Raw genomic sequence first — 16,168 nt, forward strand, 5'->3', positions numbered from 1 at the left:
TTTTTTTACTGTGGAAAATTTTAATGTGGACAATAATTTTTCATTAGATAATTCAAATAATCAAAGCAGATTCCGGATCTCAGCTCAGCCTACATGGCTATCATTTGGGTCATATAGGTACCGGGTCTCGGACCCAGGTGGACCCGTCCCAATTTAACCTCTGTGTGTAGGTTATAATAAGGGCTAATTGTAGACGTAGCCTCTATAAAAATGCATTGGCTATATCAACAGGCCTATATTTTATATAACATTGTAAAAAGCCAAAACATGTATTGCATGATAATCAAAATATGATATTCAGCAAACCAGCTAACTTTTTTTTCTTCTAAATGTTTTTTTTGGTATAATCAATAGAAATCTCTAAATGCCGGACTGTAATGAATAATTTACCTTGGGACCATAGCGCAAACAGCCTTGACGGAATGGGACTTGTACAACAATCAATAGGGCAGTGGGTATGTGGTAGGCTACACGTTGTGTTTGTCCTTCTCTGTGTGTGTGTGTGTGTGTGCTTAAATTTCCATATAAATTCAGTTAAACTATAACCCGTCGGCCTTTTACGTTTACTACACGGTAGAAGCACACAGCTGCTCTTATAGAAGGACAGATGCGCATCATGTTGATGTTGTTTATAACGTTACCTGATTTGAGATGCACTTTGAAAGTGCGGTCCAACGATGGTCGAGTAACTGACCTCACATTTTCCCTCTGATTTCGCGCCCCACCTCTTTCACACACAGCATTAATAGGCCAGTTCTCCTCCTCCTGACCTAGTGAGAGACAAGACAACACTGTCAAGATTTGGACAGAATGGGATATGCGCACTGCTGTACCGTGCTCCTTATAGTATTCATTGCGCTACAGCAATCTGCTGGATTTTGGCTCTTCGATGTGGTATTCCCACCAAGTGCCAAACCGCAAAACAAAGTGGCAAACAATAGCACTCCGCCGGTTCTTATAGGTAAGCGTTTTTATTTCTTGATTAGTTTGCTGTGATGTGATTCCACCGTGTTATTTATCATGGAATTCGATGTATGTTTTATGTGATTGTAATATCAGTTGGCTTAATTGCATACTGAAAGTCCAAAATGTATTTCACAAGACAGGTCGATTTTCTGTCTGGAACTTGAAGCCAGCTCCAGGCCGTTTTCTATGGTATCTGCAGGTGTTGGTATGAATGCTAAGTGAATCCTATGGTCCTAGGCCAGGGATATATATATTTGATTCCTAATGGCATTGGCTGGGATTTGGACTTGGGTGAAGAAGCATACCCAAATTCAGCATAATGGGAGGACAGCCAGCCTATATCTGTCTGGAGAGGAAATCATTTGGGGCCTTGGGGTTCAGGAATAGTTCTGGTAATACTTCATTTTAAGGAGTCATTATTACAGTGTAAATATATGTGTAATTACACTGTAACAAGTCTTGTAGTTAATTGTAATAACTCATAGTTACACTGTAATAACAAAATGTAGCTGACGGGAATTGCAGTCTGTAATTACAGAGGTGTAACAACAAATGCGTGTTACTAATGGGCAAGTTTCCACTAAATTCACCAAATGTAGTGTTTAGTTTCTTCTGAGTTGCATCTGATTCAGTAATAACTGTCACAAGGTTGTAGTCTCTTGTGGACAAATGGGTGTCCGAGATTACAAAGTTTGGAGGCTCAATAGGCTCTAATTACCTCCTGTGAATGCGCACTCTTCAAAATTTCTACTCAATGTTGTTGCTGCTATCACTTGCCCCCAATAAGTGTAACATCTGGGTTAACTTGATTTACTTTACAATAACAGATCAGATATAGGCCAGTCTCACTGACTGAAGTCTACCATACGGGAGTCATTCCACATTATAATACAAAAATAACTTGTAATGTATGTGCACGTTATCGATGATGACAACCTGAACCTCCTTGCCACCCAAGTGAGAGGATAAACCCACAAGTACACCGCAGAGTACATGTAATATCTGCATAAGTACAATGTAATTACTAGGTGTTTACACAGGATATAACTTGTGTATCTTGAGGGGTACTTACTTGTAATTATTGTGTACCTACAAAGCTCGTTACCCAATTTGACAATCTAATTGTCAGCTTCTGAGAGCACCATCCAAGTGAGAAAATAAACACACTAGTACTAAACAGAGTATCTGTAATAGCTGCATAAGGACACGGTTGTCGCTAGTTACACTGCAAAATTACTGCAGTACAAAAACATTTTTGGGGGAGGATGCAGTATTTGCAGAATACTGGAGTTATACTGCACTCTAACTGCAATCTATTTTCGTAAGGGAAGTGAAGTGTAACTTTATAGTTACCCATGAGCAATTTCTATATAATTACTTATTACTCATTACCAAATGAAAATGCCTACAAACAAAAGATGAGCTTCTACTTTAGTCAACTTTATTGCAAAAATACATTACATTTCATACAAATAATAACTTGGTGTATTGTTTGTTTAATCTAATTAGTCAAATTATTAATCTAAGATATACAGACCTACTCAATAACATAAAAATAACTATTCTAGTGGTGACTCAAATCTGTAGCCTATATAATGGTGAGTAACCTAGATATCTAGCTAATACAAAAATGGGATGGTCTTTTTATACCCTTTTTAACATTACAAGTAACAATGGAAATTGACAACTCTGTCTCTGACTCTGTCTTCATCCGTTTATTTCTTGTCAACATTTTCCGATCCCGGAGTCTGAGATCTTGTGGGAATCAGTGGTAGAGAAGAATAATGTATAACAACTTAGCATAGGCACTATATATTACCCCTATTTCTCATCATCATGATTTCTAGGCATGTAGCCAGCTAAGCTTAGCTAGTTGTTGTGTTATCCAGCTAGCAATAATAGTGCTTGTGTTGACACAAGTAGCTAACTAGCTAGATAATGTTAACATGCTTGGTGTCTCACGTAATACAGTGCATTCGGAAAGTATTCAGACCCCTTGACTTTTTCCACATTTTGTTACGTTACAGTCCTCTTCTAAAATGGGTTAAATAAAACATTTTCCTCACCACCTATGGTAGTCCACCTGTGGTAAATTCAATTGATTGGACATGATTTGTAGAGGCACACACCTGTCTATATAAGGTCCCACAGTTGACAGTGCATGAATTGTCCATAGAGCTCCAAGACAGGTATGTGTCGAGGCACAGATTTGGGGAAAGGTACCAAAACATTTCTGCAGCATTGAAGGTCCTCAAGAACACAGTGGCCTCCATCATTCTGAAATGGAAGAAGTTTGGAACCCCCAAGACACATCATAGAGCTCGCCGCCCAGCCAAACTGAGCAATCAGGGGAGAAGGGCCTTGGTCAGGGAGGTGACCAAGAACACGATGGTCACTGACAGACCTCCAGAGTTCCTCTTTTTAAGATGGGAGAAACTTCCAGAAGGACAACCATCTCTGCAGCATTCCACCAATCAGGCCTTTATTGTAGAGTGGCCAGACAGAATCCACTCCTTAGTAAAAGGCACATGACAACCTGCGTGGCTTCGAGAAAAGTCTTTGAATGTCCTTGAGTGGCCCAGTCATAGCCCGGACTTGAACCCTGTTGAACATCTCTAGAGAGACCTGAATATAGCTGTGCAGTGACGCTTCCCATCCAACCTGACAGAGCTTGAGGTTTTGCAGAGAAAAACGGGAGAAACTCCCCAAATACAGGTGTGCCAAGCCTGTGGCGTCATACCCAAGAAGCCTCGAGGCTGTAATCGCTGCCAAAGGTGCTTCAACAAAGTACTGAGTAAAGGGTCTGAATACTTATCTAAATGTGATATTTCAGTTTGTTATATACATTTGCAAAAATGCATATTTTTGGGGGGTTCGTCATTATGAGGCCATTATTTAATCCATTTTAGAATAAAGCTGTAACGTAACAAAATGTGGAAAAGGTCAAGTGGTCTGAATACTTTATGAAAGGACTGTACCCTTGGGGTACGGATATCTTGAGAACAAGGTTCAGGGAAGATAAGACCATTGAGCCTAGCTAACGTTAGCTAGTGAGTAGCAACCATAGTCCACTTTTTGCCAGCTTTAGGTAGCTAGTTAGCTAGTCAAGGTTAGAAAACTAGCTAGCTAGCTAAAGTGCTAGCTAATTTTAAAAACGCTAGCTAACTGCCTATGCTAAATTGTCCCGCAGAATTAATGTATCCAAAAATTGTATGGGAAACTTACTTTCTCTTTCCTGTGTTGACGATTTTGGCCTACAACACTTTGTTTCGTTCACTGAAATCTTTAATGTCTGGATTTTGCACACTGAGCGTGTACTCCAGGGGTTGACAAACTTTTCAACTCAGGCCTCCCCTTCCATCATTTGGGCAAAAAAATCTAGCTTTCAATTTATAAATAGCTCTCTAACATATATTTAACCTTTATTTAACTAGAACAAATTCTTATTTTCAATGGCAGCCTAGGAACAGTGGATTAACTGCCTTGTTTAGGGGCAGAACGACAGATTTTTACCTAGTCAGTTTGAGGATTTGATCTTGCAACCTTCAAGGTACTAGTCCACTAGTAACTAGGCTACCCTGCCGCCCCAAATGCATTGACCAATTTCGAAAATGCACCTTGTGCATTCTACTATTACAACTTTCAAGAGTAAGTTGAAACCTGGACTGAGTGCCTTAAATATATACAGTACCAGTCAAAAGTTTGGACACACCTACTCATTCTCGGGTTTTTCTTTATTTTTACTATGTTCTACAATGTAGAATAATATTGAAGACATCAAAACTGTGGAATAACACATTTAGAATCATGTAGTAACCAAAAAAGTGTTAAACAAATCAAAATATATTTTATATTTGAAATGTTTGAAAGTAGCCACCCTTTCCCTTGATGACAACTTTGCACACTCTTAGGCATTCTCTCAACCAGCTCCATGAAGTAGTCACCTGGAATGCATTTACATTAACAGGTATGCCTTGTTAAAAGTTAATTTGTGGAATTTCTTATCTTCTTAATGCGTTTGAGCCAATCAGTTGTGTTGTTACAAGTTAGGGGTGGTATTCAGAAGATAGCCCTATTTGGTAAAAGACCAAGTCCATATTATTATTAGGCCTCCCGGGTGGCACAGTTAAGGGCGCTGTATTGCAGCGCTAGTTCTGCCATCAGAGAATCTGGGTTCGCACCCAGGCTCTGTCGTAACCGGCCGCGACCGGTAGGGATGTCCTTGTCTCATCGCGCACCAGTGACTCCTGGGGGGCCAGGCGCAGTGTACGCTAACCAAGGTTGTCAGGTGCACGGTGTTCCCTCCGACACATTGGTGCGACTGACTTCCGGGTTGGATGCGTGCTGTGATAAGAAGCAGTGCGGCTTGGTTGGGTTGTATATCGGAGGACGCATGACTTTCAACCTTCGTCTCTCCCGAGCCCGTACGGGAGTTGTAGCGATGAGACAAGATAGTAGCTACTAAAAAACAATTGAAAACTAGCTAGCTAGCTAAATGGCAATCACTTATCCTCTGCAGCAGAGGTAACTCTACGCCTTCCTTTCCTCTAGCGATCCTCATGCGAGCCAGTTTCATCATTGCACTTGATGGTTTTTGCGACTTGAAATTTTCCATATGGACTGTTGTTTCTCTTTGCTTATTTGAGCTGTTCTTGAACGGATGATCTACGCATGTGTGGTTCCCACCGTGAAACATGGAGGAGGAGGTGTGATGGTGCTTTGCTGTCTGTGATTTATTTAGGAATCAAGGCACACTTAACCAGCATGGCTACCACAGCATTCTGCGGCAATACGCCATCCCATCTGGTTTGTGCTGCATCAGATGAACTGGCCTTCAAAATCACCCGACCTCAACCCAATTGAGATGGTTTGGGATGAGTTGGAATGCAGAGTGAAGGAAAAGCAGCCAACAAGTGCTCAGCATATGTGGGAACTCCTTCAAGACTTTTGGAAAAGCATTCCAGGTGCAGCTGGTTGAGAGAATGCCAAGTGTGCAAAGCTGTCATCAAGGCAAAGGGTGGCTACTTTGAAGAATCTCAAATCTGAAATATATTTCGATTTTTTAAATATTTTTTTTGCTTACTACATGATTCCATATGTGTTATTTCATAGTCTTGATATCTTCACTATTATTCTCCAATGTAGAAATGTAGAAATGAACCCCGCACCCGCCCTGCCGACTCCTTTTTATTTTATGTGAACTGTTGGTGTCACACCCTGACCTTAGTTATCTATGTGACGAGGGTGGGTATGTGTGTATTTGTCCTGTCTAGGGTTTTTGTATATCTATGGGTTTTATGTATGTCTAGGTAATGTAGGTCTATGGTGGCCTGAATTTGTTCCCAATCAGAGGCAGCTGTTTATCATTGTCTCTGATTGGGGATCCTATTTAGGTTGCCATTTTACATTTTGGTTTTGTGGGTTATTGTCTATGTGTAGTTGAATGTCAGCACTCGGTCGATATAGTGTCACGGTTGTTTAGTTGTCTTGCTTTATTTAAAGAAGGATGTATTCATATCACGCTGCGCCTTGGTCTCCTCTATACGATGAACGTGACAATTGGGCCAGGGCATCAGACTCCAGCTCTGTATTGCAAAATTGTGTCAATGAATTGGTCAGTGTTCAATTGGTTTACACTTATCACGTGGTTTGTGCAGGCTGAAATATGGTGCGTTGGGATGCTATTGGAAACTTTAACATTTGTAACAAACAGAATCAAGCATTTGTTGTTACAGCCCTGTAATTAGACTCCAATTACCACATGTTGTTATTAATGTTACTAGTATTACAATTAATTAGCCTTAAATGAAGTGTAACCATTATTTTTATTGGTCAATGTCTTGTGTCTGTTTGATGGGACAAATCACATTGACAGTTGTGAAACAAGGGAAAACACAAATCTCTACGTTGACTTTGTCTTGTCATCCTTTTCTTCATCTACCCTTGTTGTATCCTCTTTTTAAACTACTTTATTGTAAACTGTGATGATTGTCTCTACATTTTCTAAACTTGCCTCCTTGCTCATCTGGCTTCTAAGTTCTAACATTTTTCCACTTTTGACCAGTACCTGGGAACCTAGGAAACCAGCTTGAGGCCAAGATTGACAAGCCAAGCCTTGTGCATTGGATGTGCTACAAAAAGACAGATGACTTTTTCACACTTTGGATTGACCTGAATATGTTCATGCCAATTGGGCTTGACTGTTGGATCGATAATATAAGGTGAGGGGGAGAATGAATCTGATCTATGTCAAAATAATTCTGTTTATATCTTATAAATTCAATCATTTCAATTAGCAAATTTGCTAATTGTTCTTTGATGTATTAATGAATAATGCACTGTAATAGAAGAGAGAAGCATACAACCGCAACTCTATCTTCACAAGTCTGGTTTTGAGTGCGAGGCATTTTAGTGGTTGGGATCATTTCCTTATGCAATAACATCCTGTACATACTGAATATTTCCTGCTACAGAATTGTATACAATAGGACAACTCGCAAGACCTCCAATTCTGCAGGGGTGACGGTGAGAGTGCCTGGTTTTGGACAGACCTATTCTGTTGAGTTCTTGGACACAAACAAGTTGTCAGGTGAGAACAACCATAATGAGGACATCTGTTCCTATAATAGTTTTCTTTTTGATTATGATTTCATTAAATGAAACCTGTCCTTTTCCAGGATATTTTCACACTATGGTTACACATTTGGTCAACATGGGATATGTCCGTAATGAGACTGTCCGAGCAGCACCATACGACTGGAGGGTAGCTCCAAGTAAGTGACATCATGGACACACACACACCATCCAACTGACAATAACATTCCTGTAAAACAAAAGTACAACTCATTCATTGTTTATGCATACATGCTTTCTCATTATGTGGCCTATTTGTCTCTCCTTATCAGACGAGCAGGAGGAATACTTTGCACGACTGAAGAAGCTGATTGAGGATATGTACGAGCAGTATCAACAACCACTTTACCTCTTGGGACACAGCATGGGAAGCAATTATGTCCTCTACTTCTTATATCAGCAGACCCAGACTTGGAAAGACCAATACATCAAAGGCTTCATTTCACTTGGAGCACCCTGGGGTGGGGCAGTCAAGCCTATTCGAGTGCTAGCATCAGGTACTATAAGTCAAAGTCTGGTGGACAGATTGAAACAACCTTACCTATAGTAGAAACATAACCTAAAAAAAAATACTGATAACCGTGTGGAAGTAGTTTTTACTGTCCTGTAAATCACATTGACAGTAATCGGTACATATTGCAAAATCATTTTACTAGTGATGATGCCCACATCTTCATTTTCCTGAAAGGGTGGTAGGACTGGTTTGTCTGGATTACTTTGGCGAGTCACACATTGATGAAAGATTGCCAAGAGAAAATCATTTATGATAACAATTGTTTCTGCAGGTGAAAATGATGGCATCCCAATGGTATCCAACATCAAGATCCGGGAGGAGCAACGCATGACCACAACAAACCCCTGGATGCTTCCATTTGAAGAGGCATGGCCTGCAGACCACGCCTTCATCTCCACACCCTCATTCAACTATACCCACCAGGACTACCAGCGCTTCTTCAAAGACATCGACTTTGAGGATGGCTGGTTCATGTGGGAAGACACCAGAAACCTGACAGCTGGTCTGCCCCCTCCTGGTGTTGAGGTATACTGCTTCTATGGTGTGGGGCTGCCCACACCGGTTACCTATATTTATGACGACCAGTTCCCAAATGTAGACCCTATAGACTATGTGTATGCTGATGGGGATGATACAGTGGACAGTCTTAGCATGAGTTTATGTAAGCGTTGGATAGGAAAGCAAGCACAGCCTGTCTATGTCAAGGAGTTCAGGGCCATTCCCCACTTGGAAATAGTATTCAATAGCAAGGTTCTCAACGTGGTCCAGAGTATCCTGGAAGGAAGATATGGGGAAGAGGATTCTACATTCCATGAGACTGATGAACGTCCCATTGGCTCTGCAGTCATGCAAGATCAAGTCCAGCCGGACAAGGCTCCCAAATCTACACTGTAAGCTTTTGGGGAGAAAATAATTCACTCTCCCAATGTACATACGATTACTGATGTAGTAGCTACTGAGTTGGACTTACACACTGAGTGTACAAAACATTAAGAACACCTGCTCTTTTCATGACGTAGACTGAACAGGTGAATCCAGGTGAAAGCTATGATCCCTTATTGATGTCACTTGTTAAATCCACTTCAATCAGTGTAGATGAAGGTGAGGGTTAATTAAAGAAGGATTTTTAAGCCTTGAGACATGGATTGTGTATGTGTGCAACTCAATATTAGGTGTTCCTAATGTTTGGTATACTCAGTGTCTATGTACACACATCCTAACTAGTATTACTAATGAGATGTGATATAGTATGCATATGCCTCTTGTTTCATTATGCTTATCTTTTCCTCTTAGCATGATAGGAAATCAAAAAATAAATATGTATTTGGTCAGTGTACGTTTCCTTATTTTGATTTTCGAGTCAAAACAGAGTGGAAAAACAAGACGGCTAAAAACATTTTGAATTTAAAAAAATAAAATCATAAATTGACTTTCCCATCTATTGTGTCAAAATTGGACATGGAATAATGGCAAACAAATAACAACAAATTGTATTAAATGTTTTTGTTTTTTTCATACATGGAAGTACACACCCCCTCAGAGTATTCACAGGGTTGGGGAGGGGGGTGGGGTTTAACAGCCTATGTTGGCAGCTAAAAGAAAGGATTAGACTGAAAAAGATAAAATAATAATGTTAGCTAACATGCAGAACTTATTATGAAGTTCGCATGCCAATAGCACAAACTTAATAACAACTGAACAAAGTTGGCTTGGACTAGCTGGCTAGATAGCACTAGCCCTACCTGGTTACTGGATATAGTCATGCTAGATAGTAGTAGCTAGTGGAAGTAAGTTGGTCCCTTCACTTGCAACAAGATGAAGCTGCCCAGTTAGAGCTAACTGCTGCAGAAATGTCAGACTCCTCCAATACTTAGCTAGCTCTTCTGTTGGCTAATAGTCAAACACTAAGTAATGATGAACAGCAGTTACTGTAAATGGATACCTTATCTGGCACATTGCATAGCTATTGCTAAATGGGCAAATAGTTAAAGTTCTAAAGGGAAAATAAACATAAATATGGGTTGTATTTACAATGGTGTTTGTTCTTCACGGATTGCCCTTTTCTTGTGGCTACAGGTCACAAATCTTGCTGCTGTGATGGCACACTGGGGTACTTCACCCAGTAGATATGGGAGTTTATCAAAATTGGATGTGTGTAATCTGTGTCTCTAATATGGTCATGCATTTGCCAGGAGGTTAGGAAGCGCAGCTCAGTTTACACCTCATTTTGTGGGCAGTGTGCACATAGCCTGTCTGCTCTTGAGAGCCAGGTCAGACTACGGCGGCCTTTCTCAATAGCAAGGCTATGCTCACTGAGTCTGTACATATTCAAAGCTTTCCTTAAGTTTAGGTCAGTCACAGCGGTCAGGTATTCTGCCACTGTGTCCTCTGTTAAGGCCAAATAGCATTATAGTTTGCTCAGTTTTTTTGTTAATTCTCAAGTTGTTTTGCTGTAGACACCAATCCCATGTTGCCAGAGCAACTACTTTATCCCCTAATACTAAACTTTGCTCACTCTTATTAAACTGCCTTTTGATTATATCGGTTTATTTCAATGTTTAAATTTGCTTCAAGTGTGTTTTTTTTACTAAAAGTTGACAGATGGCACTTGTATGGAGGAATGTGGGTGGCAGGAGAGAGTGGATACATGTTTGTTTTTAAGAAACTCCCTCTCTCCTTACATCCCCTCCTTCTCTTGATGAGTAATAAAAGTACATGTAATTGCTGCATTTGACCTGTGATCCAAAATCGAATAAAATTGAAGACAAAATGAGATTTCATATTGCGTTGTCTTTACACATCTATTCCCTACTTGCCAAATGCAGACCCCATTTTAGCTCTGTTTAATTTTAAGGTCAAGCACTTTGGATGAAATGTCAAAAATGTGACAGGCTGTATTATCATACTTATGTATGTGTTGGTACTGTATGTACAATAAGGTCTCCAATATTCTTAAATCTGACAAATATTCCCATTAGTTCTCTCTGCTATAAAATAAAGATGCCACAGATATATGTTAAATACTCAAGCACTGGCTCATTGGAAGAAACATCAATTTTATTTGTATCCAGTCAGGGTCTCAATTTACTGTTGAGAGGTCGAACAGTAGAATAGACAAGGTGCAATTTCACAAGCTGGTTGCGCATCAGCACTTTCTCTCGTTATGTCAGTCACTGACACACTTAATTAGCCCATGTCAGCTAACGTTTTTACATTGGTCAATTAGTCTAGCGGCCCTCTACGAAAACACTACGAAAAACTTTTTAATGTTAAATGTTGGTCAGGATCACCCTAGACCCTAGACACCATGCAGATGAGGAGATCTGAGGTGTGTGTGTGTGTGTGTGTGTGTGTGTGTGTGTGTGTGTGTGTGTGTGTGTGTGTGTGTGTGTGTGTGTGTGTGTGTGAGAGAGAGAGAGAGAGAGGGAGAGAGAGATGAGAGGAAAGGAAGATTACTTTCTCACAGCAGGAAAAATAATCCTGCAGCAACAGGAAATGTGAATTATTGTGTAGATTATAATGAAATTACAAAACTTTAGATGCCTTTTTATACCTTGAATATTCAGAGAAGTAGGTCAATTGTCACAGCAATAGTAGTGTTCACAACTGAAGAGTATAGCCTTTCAGTAAGCAAGAAAGGATGTTGGTGAAGTATACCCATACCAATAAAAATGCTCATTTTAAGTTACTGTATTGACTGATGTAACTACATGAAGTTCATGATGATCAGCTAAGATGCCATGCTGTGCTTTTCTCCTGTGGGAACATTCAGAACTCACAGGCACACACACACACAGAATAGCTCAATTGAATATTGTTGTATGTGTAAGTACTAGCTAAGTCAGCTATTCAAAGAGCCAGGTAGGTAACCATTTAGAGTAACTGATGTTCATTATTACTCAGTCAATAAACACCCTCAGCTGACAAAGCTACAGTAGCTACAGAAATGAATGGAGAAATCTGACCTTTCTGCTGCAGGTAGCTCTGGCTGGGCGGCTTCATCTTGTAGCATGTTGAGGGAATAATTTACTTCCACTATCTACTACTAGCTAGCATGACTATAGCCAGTAACCAGGTAGGGTAACCAGGTAGGGCTAGCTTTGTTTTACACTTTTTTTGGTTACACATGATTCCATATGTGTTATTTCATAGTTTTGATGTCTTCACTATTATTCTACAATGTGGAAAATAGTACAAATAAAGAAAAACCCAACATTTTGACTGGTACTGTATGTAAATGACATATTTCTGTTTTCAATACATTTGCAAACGTTTCTAAAAACATGTTTTCAGTTTGTCATTATGGGGTATTATGTGTAGATGGGTGAGAACAAAAAATATTGAATCCATTTTGAATTCAGGCTGTAATGCAACAATGTGGATTAAGTCAAGGGGTACTTTCTGAAGGCACTGTGTGTTACCATCCACTTAGACCCCAGTCTCACACTTCTTGTTAGAGGTTTTTGAGCATATTACTCCAGTGCTAGCCTCACTACACTGGCCTTCTGTTAAGGCTAGGGCTGATTTCAAGGTTTTACTGTTTACCTACAAAGCATTGCATGGACTTTCTCCTTCTTATCTCTTTGATTTGGTCCTATGGTACATAATGTACCTACACGTACGCTATGATCACAAGACCCAGGCGTCCTTTTTGTCCCTATAGTTTCAAAGGAAACAGCTGAAGGCAGGGCTTTCTCCTATAGAGCTCCTATTTTATGGAATGGTGTGCCGATCCATGTGAGAGAAGCAGACTCGGTCTCAACCTTTAAGTCTTTACTGAATATTTATCTCTTCAGTAGGTCCTATGATTGAGTGGCTCAGGGGTATGAAGGTGAATGACATGGCACTTGCAAGAGGAACCACCCTTTCTGTCTCTGCCTGGCCGGCTCCCCGCTCTCTCCTGGGATTCTCTGCCTCTGATCCTATTATGGAGGCTGAGTCACTGGCCTGCTGTCGCTCTCCCATGCCATTCCTATGAGGGCGCATCAGATCATGCTAGGCTTTGTTAACTATACTCGACTACCTTGGGTGGGTTGAGTCACTGACATAATCTTCCTGTCCTGTTTTGCGCCCCCTAGGGGTAGTGGGGTGTGGGAGATCTTCCTCGGTTATACTCAACCTTGTCTCATGGTAGTAAGTTAGTGGTCTGTTGATTTCCCTTGAGTGGTGTGGGGGCTGCGCTTTGGCAAAGATGGGTGTTGCTTAATCATGCCTGATTTGCACTGTCCGGGAGTAATTTTGGAAGGGGCCACGGTGTTGCCCAATCCCCCTGTTTCTGTCCCCATTGATTATGTTGCAATAGCTTATGTGTTGGGGGATATGATCAGTCTGTCCTATCTGGTATACTGTGTGATCTTAGGCATGCTCCCTCTGATCTTCCTCTATCTCTCTGTGTCCCTGTGTGTGTGTGTCCCTGTGTGTGTCTCTCTCTCTCTCTCTCTCTCTCTGTACAACAATAATTCACTCTCATTTGTCATTCAGTTCTTGTGTTGTGATGAGTTCAGTGTGTTGCTTGAATTATGTAATTTGTCATAGCTTGTCAAATGTTTTGTTAAATGAAATTGAATATTTAAATCCAGTTTCTAGTGGTACATTTCTCTTTCTTTTCAAAGTTTCTAATGTCATGATAAATGTGTCCCATGATTTAACTGGCCGGAATAGACCCATTTTTTTTAATGTCAATGAACATCCTGTTTTCTCAAAACAGTTATTGATGGATAACTGTTTTGATAAAGTGTGAGTGTTACGAAGGGGGGGGGGGGGGGGGGGGGGATTATTATTAGGTAGGGTTTCAGATGTTTTTTCAATTGATGGGCAGGGACTCTGCTGTCCTAGATTAAGGGGAATGCTGGTACCACCATTGGGGAGTGGGGTGACATGGGAGAATTTGGTACGGCTGAATACCAGGCAGGCTGCGGCCTTCTGGATAAATTGCAGGGGTTTGATGCCACAAGCAGGGAGCCCAGCCAACAGCGAGTTGCAGTAGTCCAGACGGGAGATGACAAGTGCTTGGATTAGGACCTGCGCTGCTTTCTGTATGAGGTAGGGTCGTACTCTACGGATGTTGTAGAGCATGAACTTGCAGGAGCGAGTCACTGCTTTGATGTTTGCATAGAACGACAGGGTGTTGTCCACGGTCACGCCAAGGTTCTTTGCACTCTGGCAGGGGGACACCGTGGATTTGTCAACTGTGATGGAGAGCTGGCAGGCCTTACCCGGGAGGAACAGCAGCTCCGTCTTGTTGAGGTTGAGCTTGAGGTGTTGGGCCGACATCCAAGCTGAGATATCAGCCAGGCATGCAGAGATGTGTGTCGCCAACCTGGATGTCAGAAGGGGGGAAGGAGAAAAGTAGTTGAGTGTCATCCACATAGCAATGTTAGGAGAGACCATGTGTGGTTATGACAGAGCTGTGAGAGAAGAGGATAGGGCCTAGAACCGAGCCCTGGGGGACACCAGTAGTGAGAGTAGTTGGTGCAGACAGATCCTCTCCACGTCACCTGGTAGGAGTGCCCTGCAGGGTAGGATGCAATCCAAGAGTGTCCAGAGCCTGAGGCGCCCAGCCCTAAGAGGGTGGAGAGGAGGATCTGATGGTTCACGGTGTCAAAGGCAGCGGACAGATCTAGGATAATGAGAACAGAGGAGAGAGAGTCAGCTATGGCAGTGCGGAGAGTCTCTGTGACACAAAGGAAAACAGCCTCAGTTGAGTAGCCCGTCTTGACTGGTTAGGGTCAAGAAGATCGTTCTGAGAGAGATAGCGAGAGAGTTGTCCAGAGACAGCACGCTCAAGTGTTTTGGAAAGAAAAGAAAGAAGGGATACCGGCCAGTAGTTTTTTGATGTCATAGGGTTCGAGTGTTGGTTTCTTGAGGAGGGGAGCGACTCTGGATATTTTGAAGTCAGAGCGGATTGGCAAAAAGTGGTTTATAAATAATAAACATTAAAAAAAGAATAGGAATCATTTTATGAGAAAATAAAAAGGTGTGCAACCTGCCTCTCTATATAAGGAATAATGGACAGTTGAAATGAGATTGCTTTGTCACGTGGTTGAAGAGCTATTACATTTGAACATTTTCAAATATTGACATAAAATTGTGTAAGTGCTTTATGGGAAAATCAAATGATGTGTAATGTGTATCCCTACCCTATGAACAATACATTGTTGGTTTAAGGTGCCTAGATCATGTGATCTAGTAGCTATTGAAATTCTACATCAAGAATTTTACTTATAAATTAAGGTAAGGGGGAAAAAATTAATTTTTCAAAAAAACAAAGCGTGTGCAAAGTGTGTCCCTACCCTCTGAACATGCCAAAGTTGGTTTAAGGTGTCTAGGTCATGTGATCAAGGAGCTATTGAATTTGAAGTATTTGTTTGTAAACATACATATATTTAAAACATGTAGGGATCCTTTTATGAGAAAATTAAAGGGTGGGCAACATGCCTCTCTAGATAAGGAAAATGGACAGTTGAAATTAGATTGGTAAATCACATGGTTGAAAAGCTACGGAAATTCTCAATTTGTTTATATTTCTATAAAAATCTTGTAAGCGCTTTATAGGACAACCAAAGGGTGTACAATGTGTTTCCGGAGCCTGTGAACAATAGAAAGTTGGTTTAAGGTGCCTAGGTCATGTGATGAAGTAGCTATTGAAATTCTAAGTAAAACATGTAATTCATAAATTAAGGTAAAGGAAAATGTAAATTAAAATCAGAAAACCAAAGAGGGTGTCCTTACACACTGAACATTCCAAAGTTGGTTTGAGGTGTCTAGGTCATGTGATCAAGGAGCTGTTGAAATGTAATTGATATATTTTAAATGTAGGAATAACTTTATGAGAAAACTAAAGGGTATGCAACATGCCTCTCTGTATGAGGGATAATGGACAGCTGAAATGAGGTTGGTGGACAGAGAAAATGGGTTTCCAGGAGGTGGAGGAGAGGTACCTATGACGGACTGGTCCAATAATGCATTTGCTATTGGACTGCGTTTTTTGGACAAGGAGGTAAATTGGGAAATCCATTTTTACTATCAAGGGCTGTGAAGAGAGCAGTGGGAAAG

The 16,168-nt window shown here is 40.8% G+C and overlaps 1 protein-coding gene and 1 pseudogene across 1 annotated transcript; one reads left to right on the forward strand and one right to left on the reverse strand.

Annotated features, from left to right (window-relative positions):
• Window positions 1-15,180, reverse strand: part of LOC139377763 (uncharacterized) — an 84,675-nt pseudogene extending 69,495 nt beyond the window's left edge.
• LOC139370664 (lecithin-cholesterol acyltransferase) lies at window positions 439-10,883 on the forward strand. The gene is made up of 6 exons (XM_071110282.1): window positions 439-961; window positions 7,031-7,187; window positions 7,440-7,555; window positions 7,644-7,739; window positions 7,872-8,096; window positions 8,385-10,883. The coding sequence occupies exons 1-6, from the start codon at window positions 811-813 to the stop codon at window positions 9,005-9,007; spliced, it is 1,368 nt and encodes a 455-aa protein (XP_070966383.1). The 5' UTR covers window positions 439-810; the 3' UTR covers window positions 9,008-10,883.
• Window positions 15,181-16,168: the final 988 nt, after the last annotated feature.

Source organism: Oncorhynchus clarkii, chromosome 2 (genome assembly GCF_045791955.1).
Source record: "Oncorhynchus clarkii lewisi isolate Uvic-CL-2024 chromosome 2, UVic_Ocla_1.0, whole genome shotgun sequence".
Classification (NCBI taxonomy): domain Eukaryota; kingdom Metazoa; phylum Chordata; class Actinopteri; order Salmoniformes; family Salmonidae; genus Oncorhynchus; species Oncorhynchus clarkii.

What these genes read in the sequence shown, in the direction of transcription:
- LOC139370664 (XM_071110282.1), top strand. Translation starts at nt 811, where the DNA reads ATGGGATATGCGCACTGCTGTACCGTGCTCCTTATAGTATTCATTGCG. An exon ending in CACTCCGCCGGTTCTTATAG is followed by an intron (nt 962 to 7,030) that starts GTAAGCGTTTTT and finishes ACTTTTGACCAG; the next exon opens with TACCTGGGAACCTAGGAAAC. An exon ending in GGACACAAACAAGTTGTCAG is followed by an intron (nt 7,556 to 7,643) that starts GTGAGAACAACC and finishes GTCCTTTTCCAG; the next exon opens with GATATTTTCACACTATGGTT.